We start from the raw sequence: 17,653 nt of genomic DNA on the forward strand, positions 1-17,653 counted from the left end.
TGTTATGATGAATATTTGTCAAGTATAGACAGGGGCTAAGAAGCTGTTTAAAATGTGTAAAAATAGTTATAAAGAGAGGAAAAAAATGTATTTTCGAATGATAATTCTACATTTTTCGATTGCTTTGCTGTGATATCATAATTTTATTCATGGCAATGCTCTATGATACACATTTTTTGTTTTGTTGTCTGGCGCGTAAACAAATAATGCTGATGGTGTTCCGACACGGCAACAGGCGACATACAATTGACCTTGCGAGAAGCATGGATTTTCAAGGTTAATGCCGCAAACACCCAATGACTGGAAACTGCAAGCGTTTAAAATCGAGTGCCATGTCGATCCGTGGTATCAAAACGTATTCTCCTTTGTACTTTCCTTCCGCAAGTCGTGGAGATTGTAAAGCAGAAACAATATCATAATAAGCGAACAATAATATCATGTAATTCGTGCGTAAATGAACACATTTAAAAATGGTTTAAACTTATCTGACCAAATGAAAACCCTTAATGTTTTGTATACGTAATACATAATATACTTTTTTTATTTATTTTATTCTTGTTATTGAGACATACAAAAAAAGAAATAATAATAAGTAACATATGAAAATATAATTTACTATGGAATACACACACAATTTTCATTCAATAAATCAATCAAGTGATCATTCAATGTTTGGTTTTAAAATAAATATTTTGTTAGTTAAGGGCATAATAGATAATAAATACCAAATAGTGTAACTCATTGACATGAATTGACAAAAGTACCAAATTTTACGTACCAAGAAAACATACCTTTACATTGAAATAGTTTATATATCCCTCGTTATGATTTATACAAAGAGATGTATGTAATTAATAAATAAATATGTTTGCAAAGAGTTGCATTAATAGGTATTTTTATTATATTAAGTACCCACTTCTATAATACTTACGAAAAGTGGTTGGTACTTTCTTGGCCACTATTTCGTTCGTTTTAAAAAAGGGCCTTAAAATAGTACAAAAATCATATAACAAAAAAAACTAAAATGTTTTTAAAAAAATAAACAAAGTCATCATTTAGACAAATTAAATTTATAATAAATATACAGTGATGTTTTTAATGTAAAATATTTTAATGTGAATATAATTGATTGGAATTTTCTACTTTTCATTTTATACATAATTTTCTTATAATCATCATCATCATCATCATCGTTATCATTATTATTAATATTAATACAATTAAATATATACTAATTACATAAATTACTAAAGTGTATAACATTTTATTTAAACCACAATTGTATGCGAAATAAAAAAGAAAGAAATTGTAATAATCAAACAATTAAATTCCGATGAAACTAAGCTCAGTTTGCAACCATCAATCAATTTATCAATAATGTACAGCAATCGTACCATCTTGGAGCATTAAAATTTATTTTATAACGATATGGTTGATATTTTTTTTCTTTTTTGTTGATGATAAATTGAGGAAGGGCGATTTTACATTATGATATTTAATCTAGAAATTCTTTTTTAATTAACCACATCCGCTCTGGTTTTGTTTTAAATTTGTTTACAATAAAATATCATTTAGTTGAATAAAACTGTGTTGGGATCTTCATTGTCCATCTGCTTCACATGCCTCAGAACATCCTTCTTTGTTATAACACCCAACAAACGTCTACACAGATATTGAATAACACCATTATTTCATTATTTGTTAGCAATGTTGTGTGACATAAATAATCAAATCGATGTAACTTACCCATTATGAGTTACAAGAGTTTGTCTCAAACCTAATTTACGGAACATATCCACTACAGTTTCCATGGGTGTTTGATCTGTTACCGTAATGGGAGCCATGTCTAATATCTTTTTCAGTTTCAGGGGTGGAGGCCCTAGATTTTGCACAGGAGCTGTAGATGTGAATAATACTATAGATTGACCATTGATGCCTTCAATAAAACGTTTAGCATTGCCTACAAAAACAAATTATATATATTTTTTTAATATATTTTTCTTAGCTGACTGCACGAGGAGTATTCACCTAAAGCCAAATTTAGATCTCTACGCAATACGAAACCAACGAGATACTGATTTTCTCTAGAAACAACCACTGGGTATCCATTATGTTCCGTTTCTTTGAGTAATGTTTCGATATCGTCGACCGTCATGGAGTCTTGTGTTATAACATTTAATGTTTCATTGCGTCTGAAAAAATAGAATTTTATTTTTATAAAAAATTTAACTAGATTGCTTTCACTTATCCCCCAAAAACATTGATATATTTATACGAGGGACCCGAAATAACTGTTATTTTTTTTAAAATAAGCAATTGGTTATAGAAAAAATAACTGCAAAGAAATACCGTAATAACAATTATAAATAACTCAAAACAATTTTACAGTCTTATGCAAAAAAAAAAACCTTATTGTAGATTTAAAACACAATTTTGTTAACGAACACTTTAGCTTTAAAACCCATTTATAAAAGTATTGTATGCAAACACGTTTGTTAAAGGCATAATAACTAATGTACTGATTTTTTCTAAGCTGGCAATGCTTCTCATTTATTTCCGCTTTTTCGTTGTTAGTGATGCTTTCAATTAGGATAAAATATTCGTTACTTTTTTTTTCATTTATTGTTTTTAGTAATAATACATTTTTGAAGATAACAACTAATTTTTAGAGAAAAAATGTACATATGTTCGAAAATTAAAATTTTAAATATTCAAAAATTAATAATAAACAAACATTTTCAAAACAAGCTATTATTTAATTGTTCTAAAAAGAAACAATTATAAATTAAATCAAACTTTTGTCGCTTCAAGCTCAACATCAGGAAAATATCGTGAAAAGCTTTAATGTCATATAACTTGTATAATGTAATAAATAACACAGTACAACACATGATTTTGGGACTCAATTCTGACAACTGCACGTGAAAGTAGCCCCAAAAATAAGAACTTCTGCATCATTAGTTTTGTCAAGTTGGCTGCCGTATTAATTTAATGGCCATACGATTTTTTTCCTCAAGGTGGATTTTTATCACTTTTTCTATATTTTAGCACGGTTATATCTCGTATACCGTACGGAATATCTCTTTTGTGGCTGAAGCAAAGTTGTAGATATTGAATAGTAGAAAAAAAAGTACGGAACATACCTACCCGAAAAAGATGCATCCAGTGCCTTAAAAATCGCCAAAATGCCCAGTTTTTAAATTTTTTAACCAATTTTTCACCTTTTTTGCTCAATAACTGGATTACAAATCCAATTATGGACTGATCACCATGAAATTAGGTCGTGTGATTTGTGTCTATATAAAAGTTATTTATCATGAATTTTGTATGTATACCATAATTTTTTTACAGATTTATGCACTTTAAAGTGATTTTCGGAAGCGTGTCTTATATGTGAGCATCTTTTTCGGGTAGGTATGTTCCGTACTTTTTTTCTACTATTCAATATCTACAACTTTGCTTCAGCCACAAAAGAGATATTCCGTACGGTATACGAGATATAACCGTGCTAAAATATAGAAAAAGTGATGAAAATCCACCTTGAGGAAAAAAAATTCGTATGGCCATTAAATTAATACGGCAGCCAACTTGACAAAACTAATGATGCAGAAGTTCTTATTTTTGGGGCTACTTTCACGTGCAGTTGTCAGAATTGAGTCCCAAAGCAATGAACTGAAAAATGTTGTACTGTGTAATTTGATTTCATTTAAAGTTTATTTTCTTCATTTTGTTTTTTATTATTAATTTATTTAATATTAGGTAATGTAAATAAATAAAAACTTACATATATTTAAAAAACCCAAAAAACACCCTAAATTATAATTTTAAGAAGACTGTCTTCTACATACAATTATCAGTGCAGTATTTCCAAAACCAATTTCCATTAAATACTTACTTTGGTTGCATAACATCAGCTGCTAGGGTTGTATGTGCAAATTCTTCCTTACTATCAAGGAAAGGATAACCATTTAATGCAATATGTGCATCATAAATACCCTAAAAAGAGATATTAATACATTAAATTCATATAAAGGAAACGAAAAATAAACAAATTTAAAATCTACATACAGATTAAACGATACCGTGAAATAACTCCCCACGAAAAAATGAAATAACACCCAACAAATTTTTCATACAATTTAGGACTTATTTCATTATGAAACAACTCCTAACGCATAGGGAGTTATTTCAGTTATTTTGTTGGGAGTTATTTCATAATGCAATAACTCCCAATGAAATTTTTGTTGGGTTTTATTTCATTTTATTTTGGGAATTATGAGTTATTTCACTGTATTGGGAGAAAGAAAACCTTAGCGACCGGCCGAAGGCCCCCAATTCAAAAAACGTTTAAGAGCGAAGCCAGTTTTTGATACACCCCAGAGGAGAAAACCTTAGCGACCGGCCGAAGGCCGTCAATGCAAAAATCTTTTCTTAGCGAAGCCAGTTTTTGATACACACCAGAAGAGAAAATGTTAGCGCCCGGCCGAAGGCCTGCAATGCAAAAAACATTTCTGACAGTTTTTGATAACATTAGCGCCAAGCCGATAGCCGGCAATGCAAAACAAATTTTCAGAGTGAAGCCAGTTTTTGTTACATCCCAGAGGAGTAAAACTTTGCGCTACGCCATAGGCCCGCAATGCAAAAAATGTTTGGTAGTTCCTTTTTTTAGATTACATAAATAAATTGCTTCGGATTGGGAATTATTTCATTTCTATTGGGATTTATTTCGTTTTTTTGGGACTAATATTTTTAAAATAATGAAACCGCCAATTATTGGGAGTAATTTCATTTTATCCTTTGGTAGTTATTTCATTTTTGATGGAAATTATTTCATTGGGAGTTATTTCATTTGAGAGCTATTTCACGGTACCAGATTACACTACTCAGCAGCCAAAAAGGGCTCTTCTTACAAAACACATTTTTTATATAAAGTTGGCACGCTGATCACAAGTATATTTTTAAATCACATGGTTAGTTTTCGAGAAATTTCCAGTTTTTCACTAGAATTTTAATTTGACTCAATTTGTGTTCAGCGTACCCAAATTACATATGTATATAAAAATTTTTTATTTATATAGCAGTGTTATTTGTTTACCTACCTGTCTACCTAGAGCATCACCAACCCATTTTGATGCCATAGCAGCTGCCATTAATGGTACAATATAACCAACACCGCCAGTCAATTCAAACATTATTACAACAAGAGACACTGTCATCCGTGTTACTCCACCTAAGCAAGCTGCCGCTCCTACCATAGCATAGAGACCCGGTGTGATAAGATTGTTACCCGTTACACATTCGCCCGTAAAGAACCATACATTCGGATAGCTATAAGCAAATTGTTCGACGGCTGAACAGTAAGAACGTAAGAAAAAATAATTAAAGATGACAATCAATTAAAATTTACAATAGTACGTACCAATACCCACTATTCTGCCCATAATTGCACCCAATAAAAGGGATGGTATAAAAAGGCCAGCTGGAACTTTCATACCAAAAGTAAATACTGTCAATGCCAATTTTAAGAAAAAGGCCAAAACCAATAAACCTATTGCACGATACACACCAGGACCCAGTTGTGTCACTTCTATTGATGATGAAGCATTTGTTATGTTCATGCGAGTGTAATCACTAGAGGAGAAATAAAAGTTCGAGTAAAAATTTAAAGCCACCACAAATTGTATACATATGTATGTATTACGGTGGGTCGATTTTTTTCACAATAAATCGTATAGCAGAAACGCATTCTACGGAAAATTCTAAAAAAATTTCTCCAAGAAACCATAGGTCTAAAATCAAATCCTATCATGCGCATTTCGTCTTTTATCCAATGATATTTCAGTATATATATTTTTTTAATAGTTTTTTTTATTGGAGACGAAATGCACAAGATAGTATTTGATTTTAGACCTATGGTTTCTTGAGAAAACATTCTTAGAATTTTCCGTAGATTGCGTTTCTGCTATACGATTTTTTATTTTTTGATCGTCCATACAAATCGACCCATCCTAATATGTATGTTTGATGCATACCAAAGTGGATTTGAAACGTCTCCTGGTGAGCATTGGCTAAATAACAAATAGATTAATTCGTTCATATTCATGCGTGTAAATGGATTTGGATAGCAAATTATGCCGGTGATTAAAGTAACGACCAAAACTTCTGTTACAGGATATTGGCCCAATTTGCTGAATTTTCTAAAGCGACACCACCACAAGTTCGCCTTAATAAATAATGTACCAATTATGCCCTGAAATAAACGAAAAAATAATTTTCCTAATTTATGTATCAATATTTGCGTTATTCTAACTTACCCCCATTATACCCAAAAAGACAAAGGGAATCAATTCAAAAAATATCCAAGGCTTATTGTATTCCACAAAGAAGAGCACTGAATGTTCATTTCCAAACGGTGTTAAAGATCGTAGAACGAATGCAGCTATCAGAGCGCAAAAAAAGGATCGCCATAATGTCTTCAATGGAAAATAGTATGAAACCTCCTCCAATGAGAACAGAACACCTCCGATTGGTGCCCCAAAAGCAACTGATACGCCAGCTGCCGCTGCTGCCGACAAAATTTCACGTTTTTTAGCTTCATTACGACCATACTTTGGAAATAGATGCGAGAATATATTGCCAATACAGCTGGCTATGTGAACCATAGGACCTTCCTTGCCCAGGGTTAGACCGGCAGAGACAGAAAGCATTAAACCCACTGACTTGATCAGTAACGTCCATTTACCCAAATAGCCTCGTATAATGAAACCCGATAGAATTGTTTTGATTTCTGGAATACCAGAACCACATGCATATGGAGCAAACATTCGCACCAATGAAGCGCTGAGTGCGGCAAACAATAACGCCCAAAGTATAAACCAAATGTACGAGATAATATAAGCTCCAGTGCCTTCTCGACTTAGACCAAACACTTCTGGCCATGTTTTCCACTAAAGATATTGAAAGTAAACATTAATTCAAATCATACTGCTCCAACACAAATGTCGACGTTCATTTTACCGTTGAACAATTGCCTTCTTCGAAAACTGATTGTTTGGTAGGCCAACAACATTGTTCACGATTAAACCAAAAGGCTTGTGGACAGATACCATGTTTTAAATCTGACATCCAACTTGCTCCGATATCAACCATACCAGCCACACAACCCGCCGCTATACCCACCAACAAAACACACAGCCAACCCGACCAAGCATCATGCGCTCCCTTGACTAAATCCCACAGAGAATCTTGACGTTTCTTCACAATGTATCGATGACGCATACGATCTCTTGCAATATCACGCTGCCAATCTATCGTATGAAAATCTTCATACTGTCCAATTCCTGGTATGTCATCATTTGGTTCTGCAATATTTTATGGTTAAACACATTTGCGTCTCAAAACAATATTGCTAAATTCACTTTTAGTTTATGCTTCAAAGTAATTGTTAATTATATTAGTAACTTTGGAATTTCTTTTACATACCTGACGATCCATAAAACGACAAGCCCCCTAAAAACATTGAATAACATAAGATGAGTAAATTTTTAAGTCACATTTTTAGAAATTGCTTCGTAGATTTTAAGTTCTTAGAAAAATAAAACAACTAAGAATGCTATATCCGGCTGTTCCAAATATAAAAATTCTCTCGACCCAATATCAATATTAATATTTTGATTGGGATATGTTTTATATATATTTATAGCCGATACAATTATAAATTGATTATATATAAACATGTCACTTATTCGCCTGCCATATTTCTCCCTCGCACAAAATTAATTAAATTTAAAATAAATTATCCATTTTCAAGTGAGATTTGGTACGTAAGAAAATTAGATGATTCGAAAAAGAAGTTCCAGCTAGGAATGTTTTATGTAATGGTCATATGCTGCATTACTATTCATAATATTATTTTTCTTGTTGAGGTTTTAGAATAAAGGGTAATTTTTATTTTGGAACAAAAAATCACCAAATGTTAATTGTTTTCCCTCTATGTATCCCTTTATGGCCCATGTATTGACAAACGTCTGTTTATTTGTTCGTTTGTTCCTTATAGCGGACTAAACCACTATCTATATCGGGACGTGGCCACGCGTTCAAAGTAAAAAATTATTATGGAATATCTGGTGTACTATAATTGTGAAAGCCGCAAACATTCACGGGATTTACTTCGGTACCATTATGAGCAGTTTGGAAGTCTGAAAATGTGCATGATTGTATAAATGGTCGTGGCACCACCTATACAAAGGAAATACTTTCGACATAACCTTTATATTTATAATTTCTTCTGAAAAATGAATTTTGGATAAGCTTTTAAAAAGATTGTCAATTTCATGTTGCATTTTTTGACAAATATAACTGATTATGGACAATAAGCTAGGTTGTTGAAAAAAATAATAAATAAATAAAATAAATATCATTTTTCGTAGGCAGCCTCCGCTTGCAAAATAGCGAACGTGTGAAAGTTTGATTGGATGAGCAGATTAAAAAAAAAAGAATTAGCGGTTTTCACTCTTGGTAGTTAAGTACCCTTGTAGGTTTGTTAAGAATGGTAGGTGTATTATAAATAATACTATTTACATCAACGCAACAACAAAATTTATTTATTTTAAATTTACATCTCTTTACTACAACTACTATGAAAAAGGTCTAGTAAATAAGCTTGGTAGATTTACCAAAATAATAAACAGCTGATTGCCTTACCAAAATAATTTATATTTTATTATAAATTGTGTGCTAAATATTAAAAAATAAAAATGAGTGAAAATACAAATACTAAAATCAAAAGAAAACGCAACAAAACAAATAATAAAAAAATGGACTGATGCCGAAATTAAGCAGTTATTGGAATACCTACAGGAACAACAAGATTTTGAAGTAAGTTATAAATAATTTGTATTTTTATTGGAATTTTAATTATCTGAAAATATTTTAGAAGCCTACAACTCAAATCTTTTACAGAAACAACAGCATTAGATGCATCTTGGGATATTGTCCGTTGGAAATTAAAAAATCTTAATGCAAATTATAACAAAGCTGAGAATTGGAGAAAGTCTACAGGTGCTGGCTTGCTTGAAGCTAACGAAGGCGTCACATCAATACAAGGTGGGTAATAGTTTTTAATGTTTATATTTATCGTTAATTAGAATATTATTCCATTTCAGATAAATTAAGAAAGATGTGTCGGTTCTACGACGAGTTACACAATATGACCCCTTTCACACTAGCCAATTTAGTTGCGCAAGTCTCTTGTATTTGTAGATGCCAGAGTTAATGTCGGGTTAAGGAGCAACTAAATTGCTAAATTGCTTGCGCAACTAAATTGCCAAGTGTGAAAGGGGTCTATTTTTGGGAAAAACAACCGAATTCCCATTTGATTTTTTTGTGTGGTTTCATCCAATATTGGGCTTAATAGCACTCCAGTTGGTGAAAGTACACTGGATGAGCAAATAAATTTTTGTGGTTTTGGAGACATTGAAGATTACTGCTCAACTCCAGTTATTCAGTATGCAAGTTCTGTAACCCTAGAAGATGAATCCGCCGACATGCAACCATCATCTCATGTCCTCAACCATTAGCTGTAAATACAGATGATACTATAATTGATGAATCTGTCGCTATAAACCCACCATCGTCACATATGTACATATGTCTGTAAAATTAATTTCATCAATAGCAATTTTCACCAAAAAGTTTATAATTTTATCATCAATTTGGCGGAATAACAAAAATCAGCTGTTAAAATTAATTTAAACAGCTTTGCCGTCAAAATAAGTAGTAAATATAAAAGTGTGTTAACCAGTACTTGTTGGATTATTTAAATTTTATGCTAAAAAATATGTTTAATTGCCAAAACATGTTAAATTATTATTAAGGGAATAGATGACAATTGTTAGTTTGTATAATTAAATTGACCTCTTGAAATTTATATAAATTTGTCTAAATTCTTTGATTTTAAATAATTTGTATTTCTTAAAATAATAATAATTCACTATTTACTACTTACAATAAACTCATCCTGTTTTTTAATAATAATTATAAGATTATTGGTCTTGTTGTATGGGAAAACAAAGTAAATAAATAAATAACATAGATGTAAAACGTTTTTGGCGTTGAAGGCTTTTTGTAAATAAATATGTAGAACATAATACATATATGATCATAATACTAACTAACAATGAGTCATATCGTTTACCTTTCTATGAATGTGTTATCGAAATTAAATTGTCAACACATTATTTATTTATCCACCAATGTAGTGCAAATTACAATATTAAATAAATCAAATTAACAACAACAACAAAAACATAAATTAATAAAACAAGTATGATATTTTAGTCGGACTTGTTGGTGTCATCTAACTTTATAAATAAACAATAAAGATTCGAATATTATTCGATACGATCGAGTTTAAACGACTTATGAGCGCATAATTGGTTTCTAGTGAGGATGTTTCTAACGTTCGCACAAAATATCTTTTGATTTAAACAATTAAAAGCAAATCGTAAAAAAATGTTAATATAGGCAATTATAAAATGAGAAATATTATTATTGTTTATGTTGTATTTGTGTTTTAAATTAATTATAACTAAATTTTCATAGAAATTTATAAAATTTTATTTTTACATACATATTTAAAAACATCCATAAAAAAAGCATTCACATTCGATGAACTAACAACTTGCATAATTTCTATGAAATGAAATTTATAGCACAGAATAACAATATTGACATTTTTGGTTTGGTGCAGCGATAAATGTAATTGATAAAACATATATGGGACATTACATTTTCAAAACCATCTTTAGTTTTATTTGGGCAATTCTTGTGTTTAAAATATCGCGGTTTAAATTTTTTTGGTTATTCTGTATTTTTTTTCTTATAGGTTGAATATTGCATAAATGGCGATTAAAATAGCATTTTGATACTGGTATTCTACACAAAATTATATTTTCTTTGTCACCAATTTTGCTATCTAGATTCTAGGATATATTGATGATATCGCAAGGATGTTGAAATATAACTTTTTCCAGTTTTATCCTTATAAGTTTGACAATTAAAATTCGCTGAAAATATACTAAACAATTTGGCAAATAACTTGAAGTTTTACAATATTTTTATATGACTTTCGTATTAAAAACAAGTAAGAAAGTATGGTCGGTCAAGCCCGACCAAATAATACCCTACACTAAGTGAAAGAACAAAAACATTTTTCTTTTAAAATTTCAATAATTTATATCATCATCATGAAATTAGGTCGTGTGATTTATGTTTATATTAAAGTTTACATGGACAGCCAGCCAGCCGACCAGACGGACGGACATCGTTCAATCGATATTCAATATTTGGGTTAGGTAAGGGTCTGTTTTTCTGTAATTGATGCAAAATTCGCGATATTTAAAAAAATTAAAGAAAAACACCAAAAAATAGGGTATGTAATGGGATTATAGAAACCGCAATATTTCGAAAACGCTAGCTGATTTGAAAAAACAAGTTGTATGTATAACACAGTAATTTCAAATTTTTGGCACAAAAATGAACAGTCATTACTTAATGCACCATAAAATTCCGATTAAAATTTTACCACGGACAAATACAATAGCGTTTTTTATGAAGAATGCATTAGTTAAAAAATATTTAAAAAAATAAATTTGAATTTTATATTTAAGTTAATTTAAGTGATAAATGAATTGCATCTAGAGATGCCAAACGGGTAATCCCGTTCCCGAAAATCCCGGGGTTTTTGAGATTTCTTAAATCCCGAAGCCCGGGACTTTTTAATTTTAAATCCCGGGATTTTCGGGATTTTCCAAATCCCGTTTTTCATAAATAAATAGGGAAAAATTAAATTTTTGTGTGCCTTTTTCATGCATTTTCACATTCTACATGCCCGAATATCGCAAAGTGATGTTCAGCAAAGTTGTTAAGCTCAACTCCTGATACAACATAGTTAATAAAGGAAAGCGGTATTATTGGTTTTCCTAGAGTGGGGCTCTGGAAAATCAATTCTTCACTTTTTTTTTGTAAGTTATCTAACAAAACTCAATTTAAATCCTCTTCAAACGAAATTGATTTTATATCAGACTAGCTGAACCCGGTCCGCGTTGCTGGCCTTTAGAAAACATCTGTTTTATATTGCATCTCGATCTCGATTTTAATACACAGTGTCGGAAAAAGTCGGTAATCCAACCTTCAATGTTAATACATGTATGTGGTGGCATTTCGGCTGGTTCCAATGAATTCAAAAATTAAGTAGGATAATTGACGACTTGTTCTTCGTTCATTACTGTGTGAATCGATTTGTATTTTATTGTTTCGCCAGACACTTTCAATTGTATTTGGTCACCAGGCTTGTTAACATCATAATTTTTTGATTAAAAGTAGATTTCATATGGACATTTCTTATTCATGCACCTAATATGCAAGAGTAAACAGAATTGTTTATCACAGACCGAAAATCAAAAATCTGACTATAGACTGTTACCCAAAAGGCTTTTCTGAAGATTCCGTGAAAATTTTATCAAAATCGGTACAGCAATTTTTGAGTCCATACGGATCATACATACACACATCCATTTTTATGGCATTAGCAGTATAATGTAAAAATTGGATTTTTACAGGCCCCTCCGAACACAGGCCGAAAATCAAAAATCTTACTTTAGAGTGTTACCCGCTAGGCTATTCTAAAGGTTACCTGAAAATTTCATTAAAATCGGTCCAGCCGTTTTTGAGTTCATTCGGAACATACATCCATTTTTATATACATATATAGATGAAAAATGTTTGCTTGAGAAAATTCGAAAATCTTCTTTACGAAATCACCGAATGGACCTAATGTAGTATTTTAGGTGTCCAAAACCATATTCAGAAAATTTCCATTCCAACGATACCAGTTTGGAGTTAATCGGTTGGATGGTCTCAGAGTCTATAACGGACATAGGTAGAAACATTTTTTGTATTTTATATATATAGATGAGGAGCTCGAACAAAATGAAAATATTTCCATTGCTCAAAGGCTAAAAGATATTATTAATAAATGTAAAAAACCCAAATAACAATAACGAAACAATTGCAGACGAAACCATAAATGCAATAGTATGCTTTTTAGTGTCTAATAAATTTTAATTGCTAAATAAAAAATTTAATTTCAATTGTAAAGACATAATTATGTACGTTTCTTTCTTATAATTTTCGGGATTTTAGATTTCCCGATTTTTGAAAATCCTTTTAAACGAATATTTTTATACTCTATTTGCTATTTTTTCGAAATCGGTTTCATAGATTTTAAAATAAAAGTGTATACTATATAACAAAATATTTCCGAATTTGTTGGACTTATGTGGACTACGTAACAATAAGAAAAAAATCTGCATTCTCGAATAAACCATCACCATTTAGTCAAAATTATATTTAATGGGGTTATTGTCTAGGCTTAAACAAATGTAGTACAACATGTATGTACGTATGTATGTATGTTCGAATACCAGGGATGCAAAGTAAATGACACATTTATAATAATACATATACATATTCATATTAAAAAGAAATCATAAAGTAATACAAATTAAAAATAAATAAAATGTATTTCTCTTACCATCCATTGAATCTCCAAAAGCGGTGTGAGTTGGCACATGTTGATGTGTACGTTGGTGCTGTTGACTATTGTTAGTATGATGTTGATGACTGTTATAATCTCCTCGTTCTCTCTCCATATCGGAATTATCAGCGGTACTACCGCGACTGTAAGTATTGAAATGATGAGAACCGTCTCCCGGACTAGAGTGTGGTGTTATATCGATCATTTCATCATCATCCGGTGTTGTTAAAGTTGTTGTAGCTGCACTCCTACCGGACGAAGATGGGGCCGCTAAAGGATGATCTTGATAATCGGTTTCGTTGCCAGATGTATGACCGTTAGACTAGAAACAAAAAAAAACATGCAAAGAGATAATAGATAAGCATACAAGCAAACAAGCATCTGAATAAAGATATATTTTGTTATTTAAACAGTTGATTAAATTAACTAACTACTTATATGTAGTAATAGTGAATATGTACGTGTAGATAACAAGTCTGTTATTTATATAATAAATACGCCAATGATGGTGGCAAACAGTGTGGGACACAATGATCGATTACATTTTAAATACTCTACAGGTACATGTTTTATTTTAGTTTTCTGTATATTTCTTAACTTTTGAGCAAGGTTGGCCACCGATTTAAAACGGTACCGCTAATTTATAGAATTTCGCTAACGTTGAATTAGCGGTAACGATAATGGTATTTTAGAGGTATTTACTGTTATTTCGGTAACCCTATTTTAGTGATAATGGTAATTTCATCTTAATAAAATAAAATTTACAAAATTAAAGATAAGTTGATATTATATTATATTTTAAATTCTGTAGATTTTTATAATCTCAATTATTAAAATTAAAAATTTGTATCTTTACAATTTTAAATTATTTATAGAATATCGGTAACAATTAGTCCCCTTAATAAAACAATAGTGTATAATGTATTTGCCATTTCGAAATAAATGAGTTTAAAATTTTTGTGTTAGTAGACATCTAGAACAAATGTAATATTTCAATTGATCTTTTGACCCACTTTGTGGAAGTAGAATTTTGACCACATATAGAATCAGTTATGTAGATTCTTATTATATGGTTTATATGCTTATACACTATTGTTTTATTGAGGGGACGAATTACAAATATTGAAAAAATCCAAAAAATGACATTAAAATTTAACAAAAAATAAAAATGAATAAATATTTTACATTGTCCCTCTCGCGACACTCCAACTATAGTCTCCTAGCATATGCTGGTCCCAAATACTCTAATAATTCTTTTCAAATCCGGCACAGTGGGATCGATCAAAAGAAAAGTATACCACTTTTATATTTGTCAACTGTAAAGTAGACAACACTCTAATGACAACCCTGTTTTTATTATTTTTGCTTTGTACGTATATATTTTTGAATAGTCAACGGTCAGTAGTAGTATTGTTAAAGTCTGGGTTAGCCGACCGTAATGTATTCTTAAGGGGACGGAACAGCTGATCGTTTTTGTTGTGTGTGAAGTAGTTAGAGCAGTTATAGTAATAAAATGTAGCGTCCTAACCTGTTAAAATAAACTTTCAATGTCAAATTCTTGTTAAGTCAGCATTACGGTTATATTACATTAACGGTGGGCTAACACAGCCTTAACGCCCTGACAAAGCACGTCTTAATTTTATATTTTTGTTTAATCTTTTAATTTATATGTAAATGGAATAAACGTAAACTTTTATATTAAATCTACGCCTAAAGTGTTTTTATTTGATATCGTGAATAAATATTCAACGAGAGACTTTTCTTATTTTCTAACAAATCGTACAGGATGACTAAGCATTCAGGAAATTAAACATGTAACTACCCTTTAATAATACAAGATGATATACAGGGTGTAACTTATCAAAATTTTAAACATAGTTAAGCTTAATCAAGCTTAAATACTTTTTTTTATATGAAAAAAATATATTTAAACATTGATTATGCCTAAACTATGTTTAAAATTTTGTTAAGTTAAAAGATATTTAAGTTTCAATTTAGAAATTATCGAATTTTATCTTGGCTTCATTTTGTTTTTTGCAAATATCTTACGTAATAGTTTTCAAAAAAATGTTTCTAAACCCATTATTTTATATCTGATAAACTCCAAACTAAGACGAAAACTGAAACAAAAACTACGCAAATTCGAAATCCCAGAACTTTTAAAAAGAAGCAACTTCGAAATGACTTAGAGGCATTGGTGTAAATTAAAAATTTTGAAATGGGTATGAAAAATTCATCATACCCGTTATGCCCTACTTGTAAAATTTCGCAAAATATATATAAATCTCTAAAGTCTGATGATGTAAACGGAGCTGCTTAAACGCGTGTTTATTTATATGATAATTAGCTAATAAATTGCTAAAAATTTGTGGAAATTAAAGAATAATAAAAATATTAATGTATAATAAATCGAGAACTTTTGGCGAAAAAATTCAAAATTTTTACTCATTTTAAAATTTTTATTTTTTTTCACGACTAGACAGATTGAGATTTTGAAAAAAAAACAAAAAAATTACTCAAAATAATCACACATACGAGTGTTGTTATTGTTTTCACATAGTTTTTTTCTACTAATACATTCTCAGCACTAAGGTTTCTGACAACTGAGTTAGGTCTTTGACAGAAGAGTTTCCGCTCTATGTGCTTGTATAACAACTATTACGAAAGATATTTTCGAAAAACCAAAAACTTAAATATATTTTCAATTATAAGAGATAACTTGGAGAAATAAGCTGAATCAGACTGATGATTTGTATTTTCTTTCTCATTGTTCGATATTTTTTAAGTAAAACTCGACAAAAATTATATTTTTTTAACATCTTATTATTTATGCTTTATTTTTAATATAATAGACATCTTTTAATTTATAACATTTCCTTTCGTAGGAAATGATTGTGCCTATTACGTTGTCCAATACTTGAAAAATTTTAACCACATTGTTGATAATTTTAATGTAAATTTTAATGATAGTTTCTCAAAATCCACGAATAATATTTAGGAACTTATTAAACCACACTTTAATAATAAAATCAAAAAGATTAATTCCTAGGAAAATGCTTTCTCTTGCAGAAACTGGAGGCGTTTACTACATTTCTACGACATATACAAATGAAAATTTCTGTGCTAAAATCTGCTAAAATTACCAAATTGAAAAATTTGCAATATGTATAAGGCATTTGTATGTAAATAACTGCCTATAATAAAAACAAAAATATGATAATTGTTAAATGTTTACCTTTTTCAAAACCGATTGATACGCTGTTAAATAATTATTTCCCTCTGCCACAATTTCTCGAACCCCCTTCAAAGGAAACTTTTCCATAACGATTTTAAATCACAGCCTCTGACATTCACTGTACATCTATAAGAAAAAGTGGGTGGAAAAACATCCATAATAAGTACTGATTCCATTCCCGTTGTAGAGCAATTCTTCACATTTTAATGAAAAGAAAAACACTTTTTAATTAATTGATTTGATTGCTAAACAATACTGAACCACAAAATGACGTTTACTTTATTTTTTGTAAAACAAGAATTGAAATGCATTGTAGTTACACACACGCACACAAAGACACAAATTTTTATTTTATGGTGCAACAAAGAAAAGTACTTTTCGCATCAATCTTAAAGACAATTACATATTTTTCATTTCTTTTTTGTGGTTTTTATTAAACTGCATACATATATTATACTAGATAAATATATATTTTAAATTACCCGTACACATATTAAATTATTAAAATACTTTTAACAAAAGGCGTAATTTGTTTTTTTCTTTCTTTTTTTTTTGCACAAAATATTACTTTACTGAAAATTACAACTAGTGACGTGCTAAAACTTTTTAATAGAACAAAATCTGTCAGTTGTACTAAAAATTAGTGATGACATTTTATCGAAAGAGAGCCCAGCAAACAAATGTCAAAAAGTTTGAACGAATTGGAGTTAAAACAAGTGTCATAATAATCTGAAACAGGGTTGGAAAATTGAGATTTTTAATTTAAATAAAGTTTGATATTAACGGTTCGATTCTAGTAGCTTCAATAAAATGTTATATCT

The 17,653-nt window shown here is 30.2% G+C and overlaps 1 protein-coding gene across 4 annotated transcripts; it reads right to left on the reverse strand.

Moving 5' to 3' along the window:
- Positions 1-509: 509 nt before the first annotated feature.
- Positions 510-17,475, reverse strand: ClC-c (chloride channel protein 3). 4 transcript variants are annotated; one of them, XM_065506500.1, is made up of 13 exons: positions 17,315-17,475; positions 16,833-16,958; positions 13,595-13,919; positions 7,483-7,509; positions 7,018-7,361; positions 6,315-6,947; positions 6,033-6,250; positions 5,420-5,631; positions 5,100-5,350; positions 3,896-3,996; positions 2,029-2,192; positions 1,747-1,960; positions 510-1,662 (listed from the first exon to the last, which is right to left on the reverse strand). In XM_065506500.1, exons 2-13 carry the CDS (start codon positions 16,917-16,919, stop codon positions 1,572-1,574), a joined length of 2,667 nt encoding a protein of 888 aa, XP_065362572.1. In that variant the 5' UTR covers positions 16,920-16,958; positions 17,315-17,475; the 3' UTR covers positions 510-1,571. The 4 variants fall into 4 exon arrangements, with proteins under 4 accessions (XP_065362572.1, XP_065362573.1, XP_065362574.1 ...); XM_065506501.1 differs by having other exon boundaries at positions 17,321-17,473; XM_065506502.1 differs by lacking the exon at positions 7,483-7,509.
- Positions 17,476-17,653: the final 178 nt, after the last annotated feature.

This window comes from Calliphora vicina, chromosome 3 (genome assembly GCF_958450345.1).
Source record: "Calliphora vicina chromosome 3, idCalVici1.1, whole genome shotgun sequence".
NCBI lineage: Eukaryota > Metazoa > Arthropoda > Insecta > Diptera > Calliphoridae > Calliphora > Calliphora vicina.